General features: G+C 41.8%; 1 protein-coding gene across 1 annotated transcript in view; it reads right to left on the reverse strand.

The window, feature by feature from the left end:
- The window catches only part of ubr2 (ubiquitin protein ligase E3 component n-recognin 2), a 179,936-nt gene that overhangs the window by 70,059 nt on the left and 93,462 nt on the right, over positions 1-16,415 (reverse strand). Inside the window, exons 19-28 of the mRNA XM_070890969.1 lie at positions 10,566-10,631; positions 9,813-9,935; positions 9,556-9,619; positions 9,118-9,242; positions 7,894-7,946; positions 7,697-7,799; positions 6,145-6,193; positions 4,983-5,137; positions 2,085-2,187; positions 1,230-1,339 (exon numbers count right to left, since the gene is read on the reverse strand). Of these exons, the coding sequence (XP_070747070.1) occupies positions 1,230-1,339; positions 2,085-2,187; positions 4,983-5,137; positions 6,145-6,193; positions 7,697-7,799; positions 7,894-7,946; positions 9,118-9,242; positions 9,556-9,619; positions 9,813-9,935; positions 10,566-10,631 (951 nt within the window). The remainder of the gene's footprint in view (positions 1-1,229; positions 1,340-2,084; positions 2,188-4,982; positions 5,138-6,144; positions 6,194-7,696; positions 7,800-7,893; positions 7,947-9,117; positions 9,243-9,555; positions 9,620-9,812; positions 9,936-10,565; positions 10,632-16,415) is intronic.

The raw sequence follows: 16,415 nt of genomic DNA on the forward strand, positions 1-16,415 counted from the left end.
CTTTGTGCAAATTGCCATTATCAAGAAAAAGAATCAGTTAGCAGTTTTTACTTTTACTTTTAATAGACTGCTTGGCTTTGAACACTGCATTACTTGTCCTATGTGGTGAGGATAGTCTGCCTCTGGCCCTAAAGTTAGCAAGTGTTCTTCATGGCTAGATTTATACTATACAACCAGTCCAAGCCCAATCTTGTCGAGCATGAAGTACAGCCAAAAAAAAGTTATTTTGCAGACTGAAAATGACACGAGCCCAGCTCCTTGGCGATCTTTTTTCTCATTCAAAAATGTTTGCGCTCAAAGATGGCAGCGGTTAGTGCCAGAGAATGAAATTCTTCCCATTAAAGGCACCAGTTTTCTTTGAATTTGTTCTGAGGGTATGGGCAAAGCTGCATTTCTTGCCCATCCCTAATTGTCCCGAGGTGGTGGTGGTGGGTTTTCTCCTTGAACCTCTACAGTCCTTGAGCTAATGGTGCTCCCATAATAGGTAGCGACAATGACTAAACAGCAGTTTGTGCTCATCAGGATGGTTTGTGACTAAGAGGGGAACTTGTAGGTGATAATGTTCCCTCAGTATTGCTACTGTTTGCAGTATCAGCATCAAGCAATCCAGGTAAGGTGTCAAGCAAAGGTGCACAGCCAGACACAGATTAAAGCTCCCTCTACTTAGCCCCAACAATGTGACTCAGCCTAAACCAGAGTAACATGTTTTCTATTTTCCACACAAGCCATCTCGTAACAGTCTGTTCTAGGTGGCCACACGAATGAGGAACAGACCCTGAAGGTGAATGACCACTGTCTAATCCACTGGCAGCTACATTTGAAAAACCACATCTCATTGGGCTGGTGTTTACCCACATGGTACCAAGCCCAAGTAGTGTAAGACTGCACCAGAAAATGTTAATTTCTTGACTTAATGGCATCCCAGTCAGATTGGGACCCAACTCGGATGTTAAGTAGCCAATTTTGCATCAGTGTGGACCTAAAAAGAGTCTCTCTCGGTGCAGAAGAGGCAGCGTAACTACTATCCATGACTGCACAATATTTCACACACATACACAAAAGCAGAAAGGGAGAAAAAGGACTGCATATTAGGAAATAGGAATGTTTATTTAAGGGTCTATGCTTCCTCTTCTAAGATACACCTACTTCTGTGCAAATCTGTATTCTCAGTTTCAGTTGGTCTTGTTTGAAGTTAAGAAATTTAACTAATTAGGACGACTGGAACATACCTTAAGTATCCATTTGATCATGTCCTTATAAACCTCTAAATGGGGAGCATTTTGCAAGGTTTCCAGCATTGCCAAAATACTAGGTGAGTTTTCTGGGGCCTCGCCAGGACCTGCAAAATAGTTCCAAAAGTAAATTATTATGACAATATGCAAATAACACAAACATTTGCGTAACTTCACCTGATATAGTACCATCTTAATAAAACAATTTAAATTATTCGGATAATAAAGCTTGCAGACCATTTCTTTGATGCTCACAAAACAAAGACAGCCTGCCACTTGAGAAACATTCCTCAAATCTAGGTTAGATAAACACTTCTCTAGCTTCCACAGACCACATATAGTCCATGTTCTTAAAAAGTGAGATGAAAGGAGTGGAAAAAGGGGGGGGAGGTGGGCGGAAGAGAAGAGATCAGCAGTTTAAGGTCGCTCACTTTTAAAGCTGAAATGGAGGCTGAAGGAGGAAAATATATTTCATTACAGGTTGGGAAGAATATGATCCAAGCTTCTAAAATAATGAATTGATATAAGCAGATGCAGAGAAGTACCATGTGCAAAAGCAAACGGAAGAAACACATGATCAATTGAAGATGCCACAATTAAAACTTGGCATAAAGAATAACATTTTCATCCCAAGTCTAACCAGCTAATAAAAATGAATACTAATTCAGCAGCAGAATTAAGCAAAAAATTGTCGTCATTTTCATCAGCTGGGAGTGGAGGGATCGGGAACTTGGGGTAGGAAAGAGAACAGAACCTGAACGAGAAGACGAGGTGAATGAACGGCATCTTTCACACTTCTACATAAATCTTTACTTACCAATCTACAGAATTTTTCACAGAACTGATACGTACGTGAAACTTTTGAAGTGAAGTTAAAAGTAAAATCACTGTCTTCACTTGAACTTTCTAATTGTTGTTTCTCTTCAAGTAAAGCCATTCCAATCAAGTGCAAAACCTACATGAACAGGATGATGATGTAATGAAAAACCATCTGTATATAAAGACAGCCAAAATAAAATAAATTGGGCTTGAACATTTATGAAAGAAACAGTTGTTCGGTGGCATGGTGTGATGTACCCATGTGGTCTCATGCACATGATTTCCACAGATTTCTCAATCTGAGTGGTGCCATCATAAACGGTGCCAAGCAAAGACCAAGCACTTTTTTTTTTTTTTACAAGGACAAAAGAAGACAGCAATGCACTTCAGGCCACATCCAAACAGCTCTTAGCTGATGGCATTGACAGAATTTCATATCAAATTGCCCAAACTGTGAATTTATGTAACTAAGTGAATAAAACTGGCTTCAAATTTGTACAACTTTCCTACTGTAATTACAAACAAGTTTTTTCTTCATATAAACAATCAATGAACTTGACACCAATGTACATTGCAGAAGCTTATTCCTAAAAGATTCATCGGCTTAAGTCTAATGAGATATTCTTAAACTGGGATTTGCGTACTGAATTTAAAGTAGTACCAGCAATACAGAAGTATTGGTGGTAATATAGAAACAGATGCAGGCAACTCAGCCCCTCAAACTTGCTCCATCATTTTATTCAATCAATTAACTCAGCATTCACAGCATTTTGTGGGAAAGTATTGCAGATTTACACTACCCTGTGTGTGAAAAATGCTTCTTAATTTCATCCTTAACTGGTCTAACTTGAATTGTCAGATTCTGCCCCCACTTTAATTTGATTGGTCCATTTCCAGTGAAATCAACCACAGGTGACCTGACTCTGATGTCATCATCAGCTGACTTGGTCCTTCAGACACCAATGCATGTCACAACATGAACGCGCAACACCAGTCGATGGGCTGTATTTTCGGCGTTGTCATTTTCGGGGCGAAAACAGAGATGGGGCAGGAAAGTTAACGCCCTGGTAACGTTTGCCCCGTGTGGAGAAATTTGTGCCATTTGGGCTCTGCGCAGGGGGCGCAGCGCAAAGGGAGGCATTGTGCGACTTTTGAGGTGCAAAAATGGGAAACTCGCCAACTAAAACCTCACCGCCCCATTTTCTCGCCGGGGAGGATCAAAACCAAACGACCCAAAAGTATTTAACAGCCTAACTCCACTGCCACTCACAATTTAAGCATGTGTGGGCAAAATGGGACACATACATCATATATTTCCTCCAAAAATTGGACTCCACTAAATAATGTTTTGGAGGAAACAGGAGCACCAAGTACAATATGCTCCCCACCATCCACCCTGCATCTCCCCGTTGATGTTTTTTTTTTAAAAGCTGGAATTTTTCCAAGTTTTGTAGTAAATGTATTTATAACTGTAAAATAAATAAGTGAACCAGGGCAATGAATGTCAGTACCAGCCCATTTCTACTTGTAACCATGTCAAGCTATTAACAGCATACTGTGCCGTAACACTGCTAGTTTTCCAACCGCCACTACCTTGGAGTGGTGGAATAGGCATTTAAATCCCACACCAGTGAATTCCCCTTCTCAGCCCAACAAGCACAGTCATGCAAATAAATAGCGAAGTATCAACACGCTCCTCCTCTCACAAGCATCATCGAATCAAAATGTACAATGATTTTATGAAATATGTGAATCCAATAAAAAAAAGTTTAAAACAGAAGAAATTATTACACAAGCACCAGTAGCTTACTCACTAAGGAAAATTCAAGGGATAGTTGAGTGTGTGCTGCTCATATGTGCCAATTGGTGGCCAGCTTCAAGCCACTGCCTTCATGGCCAGATTGTGCAAAGAAACTTGTGTAGACATGGGGAGGGGGGGCGCATGGGGAGAGGAAAGAAGAAATAAAGGATCTGAAATCTTCACAAGAAAATATTTATAGCTGTCAAGGTAAAGCAGTTCAAATATTTGTTGTGAACTGTAATGAGCTCCATAATTGGATAACGAATTAAAATGTATACATTTAAAAGATTTGATAGGGGAGTTGTATAAAAAAATTAAATTAAGGCAGGTTGGAGCCCAACACACAGATTCTCTTTTGGGTGCTTGCAATTGCTGCAACAAGCTCACCGATACATCAATTGTCTGAATCTTGAAGTGTTCACTTTTTCTTATGAAATGATGCATCTTGTAAGCCAGGTTTGACATTATATTAGATTTACACTTCTTATGTTGTCAAACCAAAGCAGAGAGATATTATGCTCTCCAAATAATTTCATTCTCGCTCGATTTAAATTGGGCCCCGACTTCACCTTTATAGCCACTTTTCTGTCGGTACAAAGTGGAAATAACTTTTCACCAATGTTAAACTGGCAGTGCAGATGTACCCTGGAAAAGTGAAGATGGTGGTGAGAAAAACAAATTACTTATGTTTTTATAGCTCTTCTGCTTAATGATAACAATAGTAAACCAGGGAAACCAGATTACTAGGAACTTCCATTTTGGATGTCAGGGCAACAAATTTCAACAAATGAGAAGGAAGTACAACAGTCATGGAGTTATTAACATGAAAAATGCTCTAAAGCTGATTTTTCATGATGGTGACTGTATTTTTGAAAAAATTCCTAACTCTTCCCCATTCTGATCATGTTCAGCTCTTTCAGCTGGGTATTAGTGCCTGCTCCAACATAGTTTCTGATATATTAATGAAAGAGGACTAACCATTTAAGCAGAGAGCAGTAATCAAGGCCAAATGATTTACATCCATTTTCTAACCTCAAACTAAATAAGAGCTTATTTTTTAAAACTGTGTTTAAGTGACTATAGGATAAATCAATGAACATATATGATTTCAGAATTTTGGCAAAGCTTACCCTCTGTAACATGCTCTCAGTCCAAGCATGTCCATTTGGCTCCACGACCCACTGCAACACCGTTCTCAGAATATACAAGTAAACATCTGACTGAAGGATGTTTACCAGACTGGCAAACAGGGGACAAAAATGAGGAAGGACAGGAGGTGGAAGAGCTAAAATAAAGAACAGTTTCATGAATATCATCATTGTATCAAGACTCAACTGTGTGTGTACTGGTTACATTTAACATAAAAGTTATCAAACTTAATTATCCATTTTTGGACACGATTCTCAACCTCAGCATCCATGTTGCAAAGGTTGTCAACTCAAACTGAAGGCTAATAGGAGGGCGGTTTGTTTCTCAGTTTACGCAGGAGGAATACATCCTGAATAAAGCATCCCAAGGATTTACAACATAAATACTTGTTCAGGAAGCTCTACCTCTTTAGTCAAATATAATTGGTGAAGAGAGAATTTTACGGTGTCCTGTCCCCCAAACAAAATCACCAACCAACATCTGGCCGCTACAACTAAAAAAGCAACAATGCTCTCCCAACACTGCAGAGCCAAAAGAACTTGAATGTCTGGAGACACCATTCAGCAAACCTATGCGGCATCGAGTATCCCAAATCATACAACGATGGTATAACAAGTTATTTTTCCTACATCTTTCCTCGCAACTGACCATATCATAGCCAGAATGCACTTGTTAAAATTACTTCAATGTTTTGATTGAAGTGAATACTGGTGAAAATAGATCTCTGTGCACAACTGAAAAAGGTTACACTCTACGCAATACCTGTAACGAACTGCTGTTGTATAACTTGCAAAATGATAAATTAATCTGAAGAAAAACCATGAATGCCAGTATACATTTTTCTTAATCCTAATCTGATCTATTGTCAAGAATGTGGAATATTCAACTTGGCAAGTGCATTCAATGCTCCTACATATTGACAGGTGTTAACAATTCCTAATTGTCCAACATGATAAATAGTAAATGAAGGTAAGGCACATACAAAGAAAAACAAAAATAAAGTACTCATGGAGCCAGATTAACTTGAGCACTGACAATAACATGAGAACAGACCATCTCCAGATTGGAAATAAAATAAAATTAGCTTCAAAATGGAACAAAAACTTCTGTCTGGAAGAGAGAAGTAAAGAACTTCTAACATACCCGTGTCTTCTCCATTCTGCTTCCTTAACTTTCTTTGAGCTTCTTCAGCCTAAAGAGAGTTAAAAACACATTAATATGAAACAGCAGAATCTGTTTTTAGTTATCAATTGGTTTGTTAAGAAATATATCGTTCAAAAAGCTTTCTTTGAAGCCTCGTAAAATATATCCTTATAACTTTAAAGAAAATACAAAACCTTTTCCTTGAAAAAAGGAATGCAGTAAATGCACTGTGTATGGATTTCCAGAAGTTGTTTGGTTAGGTGTCTCACCAGTAGCTTTGAGACACAAATTCAGGAATATTAGTCAAACTGCCATGGCACTGTACATAGGGAGTCAACAAGTTCATTTTTCAGGTCATTTGGTCTCCTTGTCTGAGAATGGACATACATGCCTTAGAGGCAGTGCAAGGATCACGATATTGAACCCTGGAATGAGAGGGTTGTCCTAGGAGGAGAGACTGAGCCGACACTCTCACATTTAGAAGAATGAGAGGTGGTCTCATTGAAACATACAAGATTCTGAGGGGGATTGACAGGGTAGATGCGGAGAGGTTGTTTCCCCTGGCTGGAGAGTCTTGAACTCGGGGGCAAAGTCTCAGGATAAGGGGTCGGCCATTTTGAACAGAGATGATGAGGAATTTCTTCACTCAGAAGGTTGTGAATCTTTGGAATTCTCTACCCGAAAGGGTTTTGTCTGCTGAGTCGTTCAGTATCTTCAAGGCTGAGATCGATGGATTTTTGGACTCTAGGGGAATCAAGGGATCGGGTGAGAAAGTGAAGTTGATGTCTAAGATCAGCCATGATCTTACTGAATGACGGAGCAACTCCTGCTCCTAATTCTTACGTTATGTTATGCAGGTTAGAAAGCGGTGGAATAACTGGACACAGGGTGGGAGGGTGAAAGAGTGGAGCAAGCGGAGAAAGAAGGAAGGGGCAGCGAAGGGCAAGCGAGAAGTTATATGGGATGAAACAGGAAAAGATGCTTCTCATGTTCAGCACCTTCTGCCACAACAGATTTTAAAATTTATGGCCATTTCTTCTTTGTCCCCAAGATTCACCATACAACTAGTCAGCTCAAATAAGCTATAGGAAATGCCAGCCAACAGTTCCAAATGGGACACTGCAAATTTATATTTTAGCTCCCGAGACATTTGAGACAAAGGTCTCAGCCGCTTCAAGGCCAGAAAAGGTGCTGGTTTGTAATTGACCAGCTGTGTCTAGTCATTGATGCGACCAAAATTGGGTATTCAGAGGAAGAGTCACCTTAATAAAAGTTATGAAAGCTTAAAAATTCCAGAAAAAAAATTATTTTTATTTTGGGAGAGGAGAAAAGGATGGTGTGCAGAAGTAGAAGAGCGGAATATCTCATGTTGAGAACTATGGTTTTTCATATTCCACGTATTTTCCCCTCTATCAATCCAAGGCAGGATGCAACATTTAAGACATTGCTTGCCCTACACAACTTAATACTGTCAACTGATGTATAATAATTGATATTCAAATACATGTATGTTCAGAATGCATTCTTAATTTTTTGTTAATTTATCGTTTACCTTAGATTGATCAGCCCTAGAATAATGGTAGAAGAAAAGATTAAATTCCTTGGTGCATTCACGTTTTAGTTCATAAAGTCCTCTTCCTGTTAAACCTGGCTTCCTGTAATGAAAAAGATATAAAGGAATTAACATGCCAGCAGACATGCAAAGTCTATCCAACTAATTCAATACTTCAAATTGAGTTCTATACTTACTTAAAAGAAGCTACAGTTTCAATAACCCTTTCCATTCCAGTTTCTTTATTCTCCTAAGGGAAGAAGAATCAGCAGAATATGTATCATTTGTAAAACTGATCACTCATCAGGAAATAAACAAAACCAGGAGTACAGGTGCAGCGTCCAAAATCCGGAGTTCTGGAATCCGGACCAATTGGTGGCAGGGTCGTCCAGGATCCGTAAAATGTTCCGGAATCCAGACCCTGCCGACCTCTAGGTGCTGCCGCTGCCCAATCTCGAGCCTCACCTTGCCGTACCACCCCTCGCCGCTGCCCAACCTCAGGCCTCGCCACAGCCCAACCTTGCCGCACCGCCCAAACACCTCATGCGCGATGGGGCACCGCCCGACCACCTCATCACCCGGCGAGCACCACCCAACCCGCCCCCCCAACATTCCGAAATCCGGAAATACCCGCACCTGGGCTCGGGTGTTTCCGGATTCATGACGTCAGAAAGACGTTCCAAAGTCCGGCATAAACGCAAAATCTGGAACAGCCTCAGTCCCGAGGGTTCCGGATTCGGGGCGCTGCACCTGAAACAGGTAAATATGTTTTAAATGTTCAATAAATGCCCTAATCTGCATAGCTTCATTGTTGGTACCATAAAAACAACTAAGTTCACGCCTCAAATGCTCTAACCTTGGGTTGCTAATATATATGTTTAAATATTTCTATAATAGTACACCAAGTGCACAGCCCATAGAACAAATGGCGTGGCATGATGATATTAAAATCTAAAAAAGCTCAATTCCTGGTGAACTGGTCAATTTCAGCAAGAATGGTGGTGTGATGAAACTCCTGGCATCCATGTCTTCTGGCTAGGAACAGGAACAATAGGTCGAGGCTCCCATTTCTGAATGGTATAGTGACCCTGCTAAATATGTCTCTGTGCGGAATATCAGCTGATCAAAGGGTCTGGCTGAATTACTGCAGCCTCTACAATTGAATATGCAGAATTTTGCCCTAGAACAGTTGATAACTTCAGGAAAAGCAGCGAAAGGGGAGAATTCAGAAGGAAAACTGGGAGAAAAAAGTAAAACAACAAACAAAGACAGTAGTTCTTCATGGGATGTCGCTATTGGCATTGTTAGGCATCAAGATAATGGAATGTTTTTCTCACTCCTAATGTCACTCCAGAACCAAGCAAGAATGTTTGAATCATGTATATGGGCAATATCAACTACTGTACAAACTATGGACTCACATCTTCAGGTAATGCTTTGACCAGCTCACTGTGTGCCATTGGTCTGATACATAGCTGATGAACAATTTCACGTTTGATTTCATCTTCTGCAGACACCTGCCCCACTCCAGCAGTATATCGCTCACCTGAGTCCGAAACATAAAACAATGCAAGTTAAAAAGTCCAAGAGTGCAATAAGAAACACTTACACTTCAATGTGCTTAACCAATTGTCTTTCACCACCCCAACCCTCTTCACTTATTTCACACCAGATACTATTCCCGAATAGATAAGGCATGTAGGCATTCGGCTCGACCTCCAACAGAAGATATGCAGGTGCAGCCTGTGGTCATCCCAGATTACCCTTCATTGATGATGTAGGGTTATTTATCAGTGACAAATGATACCAAATTTGAGAAACTACCTAGAGTAGTAATCCAAAAAAAATGAGTGCCTTACCAACCACCATCATGATCAGGTGAAGCATCTCCTCTATTAGAGTGTTGTTTTGTTGTAGAACGTCCTGGACATGTAAAGTTTATAGAGAATGCAGAACAATTAATAGCCTCATTTATAAACTTCCATCATAGCATTGTAAAATCTTATGTGAAACAGTCTCATTTTTACTTGTACGCTTTGAACAAATTTAAAAGACAAAAGAGAAAAAGGTCACTGATGACACCACTCTTTTGGAAGCCAAGCATTTCCTACTTCACCTTGTTGGTGTGCTCAGAACTAAACCTCTTGCCATAGTCAGGACTATTAAATATCTGGTAGAGTTCAAATCGACAAAGCATAATCATGAGAAAATGGTTTGGATCCATCATAGATGCTCCTGCCTGAAAAACACAAAATGTATCATAGCATTTTGGGCAGTTTTATAAAAAACATTAATGTTGTTTTCAAACCCCAGTTATCCATGTACAGTGAAAATCAAATGTATTAATATGTAACAGAAACACAGAATAAATGGGAATTTATGCTGCATTCAGACTGTTGATTTGCTGTCAAACTGTTGGCAACAAACCAGCATGGTAGATGAGAAAGTAAAACTGTTGCCAGAGACTATGTATATTAGGGAGAGAAATGGTTTGGGAAGATATCTCTGGCGGTAGCAGCACCATAAACAGGATCCATTCTTGCCATTGGTGATAGAGGCATCATCAGTTCCGTTAGCCACCAGCAAGCTGAACCACTCAACCCATCCTGACAAATAAGGAAAGTGGTTTTAATATTGCGAGTTGGTATGAACCAGCCCCAGTTGCTCAGGAAGTTAGTGCCACCAAATGCAAAGTCATGAATCACAAATTCAAAACAACTACATTCCATTTCAAGCTACAGGGAAAATCTTAACAGTTTCCAAGCTGCTATACCAAATTTCACCTCAAAGCATAACTGTTTGAAACCTCATTCTCTTGTCATCTTTGTACAATGAATATAGAATGTTCAGCTGAAATGGAGACTCTTACCTGAAGCATTACCAAGTCTTTATCATACATTTCAACTCTGCATTTCACATTGTGATAATAGTAGATCTGGAGGAGAGTAAAATAAAAAAAATAAAAAATATTTTGCAGTTTTCAGCCAACATCTGAGGGCTACAGAAGCATTTTTATATCTGTACCAAAATTAAGAGCATTTGGTTCTTTATTTAGGAAATAAACTATCTTTCTCTCGCTCATATCCACAAAATATTGACAATCTTTCATCTATACACTCAACTTTTTTCATTATATATATCCATGTCCATATTTAATGGCAATTGCCTAGCAAATGTGTCACACCATCCTGTGGCTCCGAATATAAACACATTCTCACCTCCTACCTGAAAGGAAAGAGGAAACAGACAAAAAAAAGGGAGAGGTCAAAGGAAGAAGCAAAAAGAGCCAAGGAAAGAGAAGCAGAAGAGAAAGAAACATAGGCAATCAGAAAACTGGACAGAAAGGCAAGAGAGACATATTTTCCTGACTATATCTCATCCAGGCTTTTGGGAGAGGCGGAGGTCTTAAAGTAAAACTTCAATTAAGGCATAAAAAGACACGAGACAATTCAATGCATAAATTTTATCATGTTGTTCTGAAATAGAGAATACATTTTTTTTTAAATGAAGAAACCCTCACTTTAGCACGAGAAATTTGTGAAGAAATAATGACCTCTCAACAGAAAGCATTGAGAATTGTGAACAGAATATGTTACCTGGGGCTAGATTGCAGAGAGCTTCAAGTTTCTATAAGCAAGATGCAGTATAAATATTGACATTGGAAGTCATAGTGGGAGAAGTTGACAAAGTGTGACACAATTTGACAACAGAAAGTGGTGCAGACAGGAATTGCATGCGATATCTCATGAAGTTACACACAGGTGCCGCGATTTCCCCGACCTTGGCGGGTTGAAGGCGGGAGATGGTAGTGGCGGGTGACGATCCCCCTCCGACCGCTATCCTGGCCAAAAAGGAGCTTTTACCATTAAGGGCCTCATTCGGTCCGCCCGGCGCATTTCCCGCTCCAATTAATGGAAGCGGGTCTGCTGACATCACCGAATGATGCAATTCTTGCCAGTTTATTTAAAGAGGCCATGGCCCCGTTTGCTGACAATTCATTTCCCATTCATTAGTCTGCTGTGAGTCAGTGCAGGTGTGCGCTATGTCAGCAAGACAAAAATCAGCTCCACGCTTCAGCGATGACTGCCTCCATCATCTTGTGGAGGGAGTGAGGACACAGGGAGGTTCTGTTCCCTGCAGATGGTAGGAAGAGGCCACCTCAACAGACAAAGGCAGCGTGGCTACAGGTAGCCCAGGAGATATCAGCTACATCAGTAGTGCCTCGCACCTGGGTGCAGTGCTGCAAAAGGTTCAATGATCTTCTGAGATCTGGAAAAGTGAATATAAAGCGACACTTGCCTTGATGCTGCGGTGTCTGTCAACACATCCCCTCCACTGTACATTGCTAACCATACTCGAGTACAACGTTACTCACCCCAAGATCCCTTGGCCCTTTATCCATCTCTTCCTCTCTATTGACATCATCAGGTCACCTATCAAACTTTCCATCCCTCATACTCAGCATAATGCAAAGATAGCAAGTCATAGGATAAAAGGAGTCAACTTGCTATCACCAAGCCATTCCATCAAAGTCTACCTGCAAAGTTGTATCCCATTCCATAAATGATGCTCATTCCATTAATCTCATTCAACCTTCTTTTCTTTCCCTCCTTGCAGCAAAAGATTACATACAATAAGAGGGAGAACATGAGAGGAGGCCCTCAATCCATGTATCATCTGGCCAATGCGGAGGAGGCAGCAATGGACATAGCTGGACTGGTAGAGGTTCCGGAAGTGGAGGACGGAGAGAGGGGCTCAATAGAAGCTGGTGACAGAATTATTATTCATTCATTCACATGGGGTGTGATGAGAACAGAGAAATGAATGGTCATGATGCGTGGTCAAGACTACGTGTGCGGGAAGTGTATCCGCCTCCAGCTCCTGACGGACCGCGTTGCGGAATTGGAGCTGAAGGTGGATTCACTCTGGAGCATCCATGATACTGAGAATGACGTGAATAGCAGGTTTAGTGAGTTGGTCTTACCGCAGGTAAAGGGTCCACAGCCAGAGAGGGAATGGAAGACCAACAGGAAGAGCAGTGCAAGGAAGGTAGTGCAGGGGTCCCCTGCGGTCATCCCTGCAAAACAGATACACTGTTTTGAGTACTGTTGAGGGGGATGACTCATTAGGGGGGAGCGGGAGCAGCAGCAGCCAAGTTCATGGCACCGTGGCTGGCTCTGCTGCACAGGAGGGCAGGAAAAAGAGTGGGAGAGCAATAGTGATAGGGGATTCAATTCTAAGGGGAACAGATAGGCGTTTCTGCGGCCGCAACCGAGACTCCAGGATGGTATGTTACCTCCCTGGTGCAAGGGTCATGGATGTCTCGGAGCGGTTGCAGGACATTCTGAAAAGGGAGGGTGAACAACCAGTTGTCGTGGTGCACATTGGTACCTACGATATTGGTAAAAAACGGGATGAGGTCCGTCGAGACGAATTTAAGCCAAATTAAAAAGTAGGACCTCAAAAGTAGTAATCTCGGGATTGCTACCAGTGCCACGTGCTAGTCAGAGTAGGAATCGCAGGATAGCTCAGATGAATACGTGGCTTGAGCAGTGGTGCAGCAGGGAGGGATTCAAATTCCTGAGGCATTGAAACCGGTTCTGGGGGAGGTGGGACCAGTACAAACCGGACGGTCTGCACCTGGGCAGGACTGGAACCAATGTCCTAGGAGGAGTGTTTGCTAGTGCTGTTGGGGAGGAGTTAAACTAACATGGCAGGGGGATGGGAACCAATGCAGGGAGACAGAGGGAAACAAATTGGAGACAGAAGCAAAAGACAGAAAGGAGATGAGTAAAAGTGGAGGGCAGAGAAACCCAAGGCAAAAAACAAAAAGGGTCGCTTTGCAGCAAAATTCTAAAGGGTCTAATTATGTTAAAAAGGCAAGCCTGAAGACTCTGTGCCTCAATGCGAGGAGTCTTCGGAATAAGGTGGACGAATTAACTGTGTAGATAGCAGTTAACGGATACGATATTGTTGGCATCACGGAGACATGGCTCCAGGGTGACCAAGGCTGGCAACTCAACATCCAAGGGTACCCAACATTTAGGATGGATAGACAGAAAGGAAAAGGAGGTGGGGTGGCGTTGCTGGTTAAAGAGGAAATTAAGGCAATTGTAAGGAAAGACATTAGCTTGGATGATGTGGAATCGGTATGGGTGGAGCTACGGAATACAAAGGGGCAGAAAACGCTAGTGGGAGTTGTGCACAGACCTCCAAACAGTAGTAGTGATGTTGGGAAGGGCATCAAACAAGAAATTAGGGGTGCATGCAATAAAGGTGCAGCAGTTATCATGGGTGACTTTAATATGCATATAGATTGGGTTAACCAAGCTGGAAACAATACGGTGGAGGAGGATTTCCTGGAGTGCATAAGGGATGGTTTTTTAGACCAATATGTCGAGGAACCATCTAGGGGGGAGGCCATCTTAGACTGAATGTTGTATAATGAGAGAGGATTAATTAGCAATCTCGTTGTGCGAGGCCCCTTGGGGAAGAGTGACTATAATATGGTGGAATTCTACATTAGGATGGAGAATGAAACAGTTAATTCAGAGACCATGGTCCAGAACTTAAAGAAGGGTAACTTTGAAGGTATGAGGCGTGAATTGGCTAGGATAGATTGGCGAATGATGCTTAAGGGGTTGACAGTGGATGGGCAATGGCAGACATTTAGAGACCGCATGGATGAACTACAACAATTGTACATCCCTGTCTGGCGTAAAAATAAAAAAGGGAAGGTGGCTCAACCGTGGCTATCAAGGGAAATCAGGGATAGTATTAAAGCCAAGGAAGTGGCATACAAATTGGCCAGAAATAGCAGCGAACCCAGGGACTGGGAGAAATTTAGAACTCAGCAGAGGAGGACGAAGGGTTTGATTAGGGCAGGGAAAATAGAGTACAAGAAGAAGCTTGAAGGGAACATTAAAATGGTCTGCAAAAGCTTCTATAGATATGTAAAGAGAAAAAGGTTAGTAAAGACAAACATAGTCAGAATCAGGGGAAGTCATAACGGGGAACAAAGAAATGGCAGACCAATTGAACAAGTACTTTGGTTCGGTATTCACTAAGGAAGACACAAACAACCTTCCGGATATAAAAGGGGTCAGAGGGTCGAGTAAGAAGGAGGAACTGAGGGAAATCCTTATTAGTCGGGAAATTGTGTTGGGGAAATTGATGGGATTGAAGGCCGATAAATCCCCAGGACCTGATGGTTTGCATCCCAGAGTACTTAAGGAGGTGGCCTTGGAAATAGCGGATGTATTGACAGTCATTTTACAACATTCCATTGACTCTGGATCAGTTCCTATGGAGTGGAGGGTAGCCAATGTAACCCCACTTTTTAAAAAAAAGGAGGGAGAGCGAAAACAGGGAATTATAGACCGGTCAGCCTGACATCGGTCGTGGGTAAAATGAAGGAATCAATTATTAAGGATGTCATAGCAGCGCATTTGGAAAGAGGTGACATGATAGGTCCAAGTCAGCATGGATTTGTGAAAGGGAAATCATGCTTGACAAATCTTCTGGAATTTTTTGAAGATGTTTCTAGTAGAGTGGACAAGGGAGAACCAGTTGATGTGGTGTATTTGGACTTTCAGAAGGCTTTCGACAAGGTCCCACACAAGAGATTAATGTGCAAAGTTAAAGCACATGGGATTGGGGTAGTGTGCTGATGTGGATTGAGAACTGGTTGGCAGACAGGAAGCAAAGAGTAGGAGTTAATGGGTACTTTTCAGAATGGCAGGCAGTGACTAGTGGGGTACCGCAAGGTTCTGTGCTGGGGCCCCAGCTGTTTACATTGTACATTAATGATTTGGACGAGGGGATTAAATGTAGTATCTCCAAATTTGCGGATGACACTAAGTTGGGTGGCAGTGTGAGCTGCGAGGAGGATGCTATGAGGCTGCAGAGTGACTTGGATAGGTTAGGTGAGTGGGCAAATGCATGGCAGATGAAGTATAATGTGGATAAATGTGAGGTTATCCACTTTGGTGGTAAAAACAGAGAGACAGACTATGATCTGAATGGTGACGGATTAGGAAAAGGGGAGGTGCAACGAGACCTGGGTGTCATGGTACATCAGTCATTGAAGGTTGGCATGCAGGTACAGCAGGCGGCTAAGAAAGCAAATGGCATGTTGGCCTTCATAGCGAGGGGATTTGAATACAGGGGCAGGGAGGTGTTACTACAGTTGTACAGGGCCTTGGTGAGGCCACACCTGGAGTATTGTGTACAGTTTTGGTCTCCTAACTTGAGGAAGGACATTCTTGCTATTGAGGGAGTGCAGCGAAGGTTCACCAGACTGATTCCCAGGATGGCGGGACTGACATATCAAGAAAGACTGGATCAACTGGGCTTGTATTCACTGGAGTTCAGACGAGTGAGAGGGGATCTCAGAAACGTTTAAAATTCTGACGGGTTTAGACAGGTTAGATGCAGGAAGAATGTTCCCAATGTTGGGGAAGTCCAGAACCAGGGGTCACAACCTAAGGATAAGAGGTGAGCCATTTAGGACCGAGATGAGGAGAAACTTCTTCACCCAGAGAGTGGTGAACCTGTGGAATTCTCTACCACAGAAAGTTGTTGAGGCCAATTCACTAAATATATTCAAGAAGGAGTTCGATGTAGTCCTCATTACTAGGGGGATCAAGGGGTATGGCGAGAAAGCAGGAATGGGGTATTGAAGTTGCATGTTCAGCCATGAACTCATTGAATGACGATG

This window comes from Pristiophorus japonicus, chromosome 9 (assembly GCF_044704955.1).
Source record: "Pristiophorus japonicus isolate sPriJap1 chromosome 9, sPriJap1.hap1, whole genome shotgun sequence".
Taxonomy (NCBI): Eukaryota; Metazoa; Chordata; class Chondrichthyes; family Pristiophoridae; genus Pristiophorus; species Pristiophorus japonicus.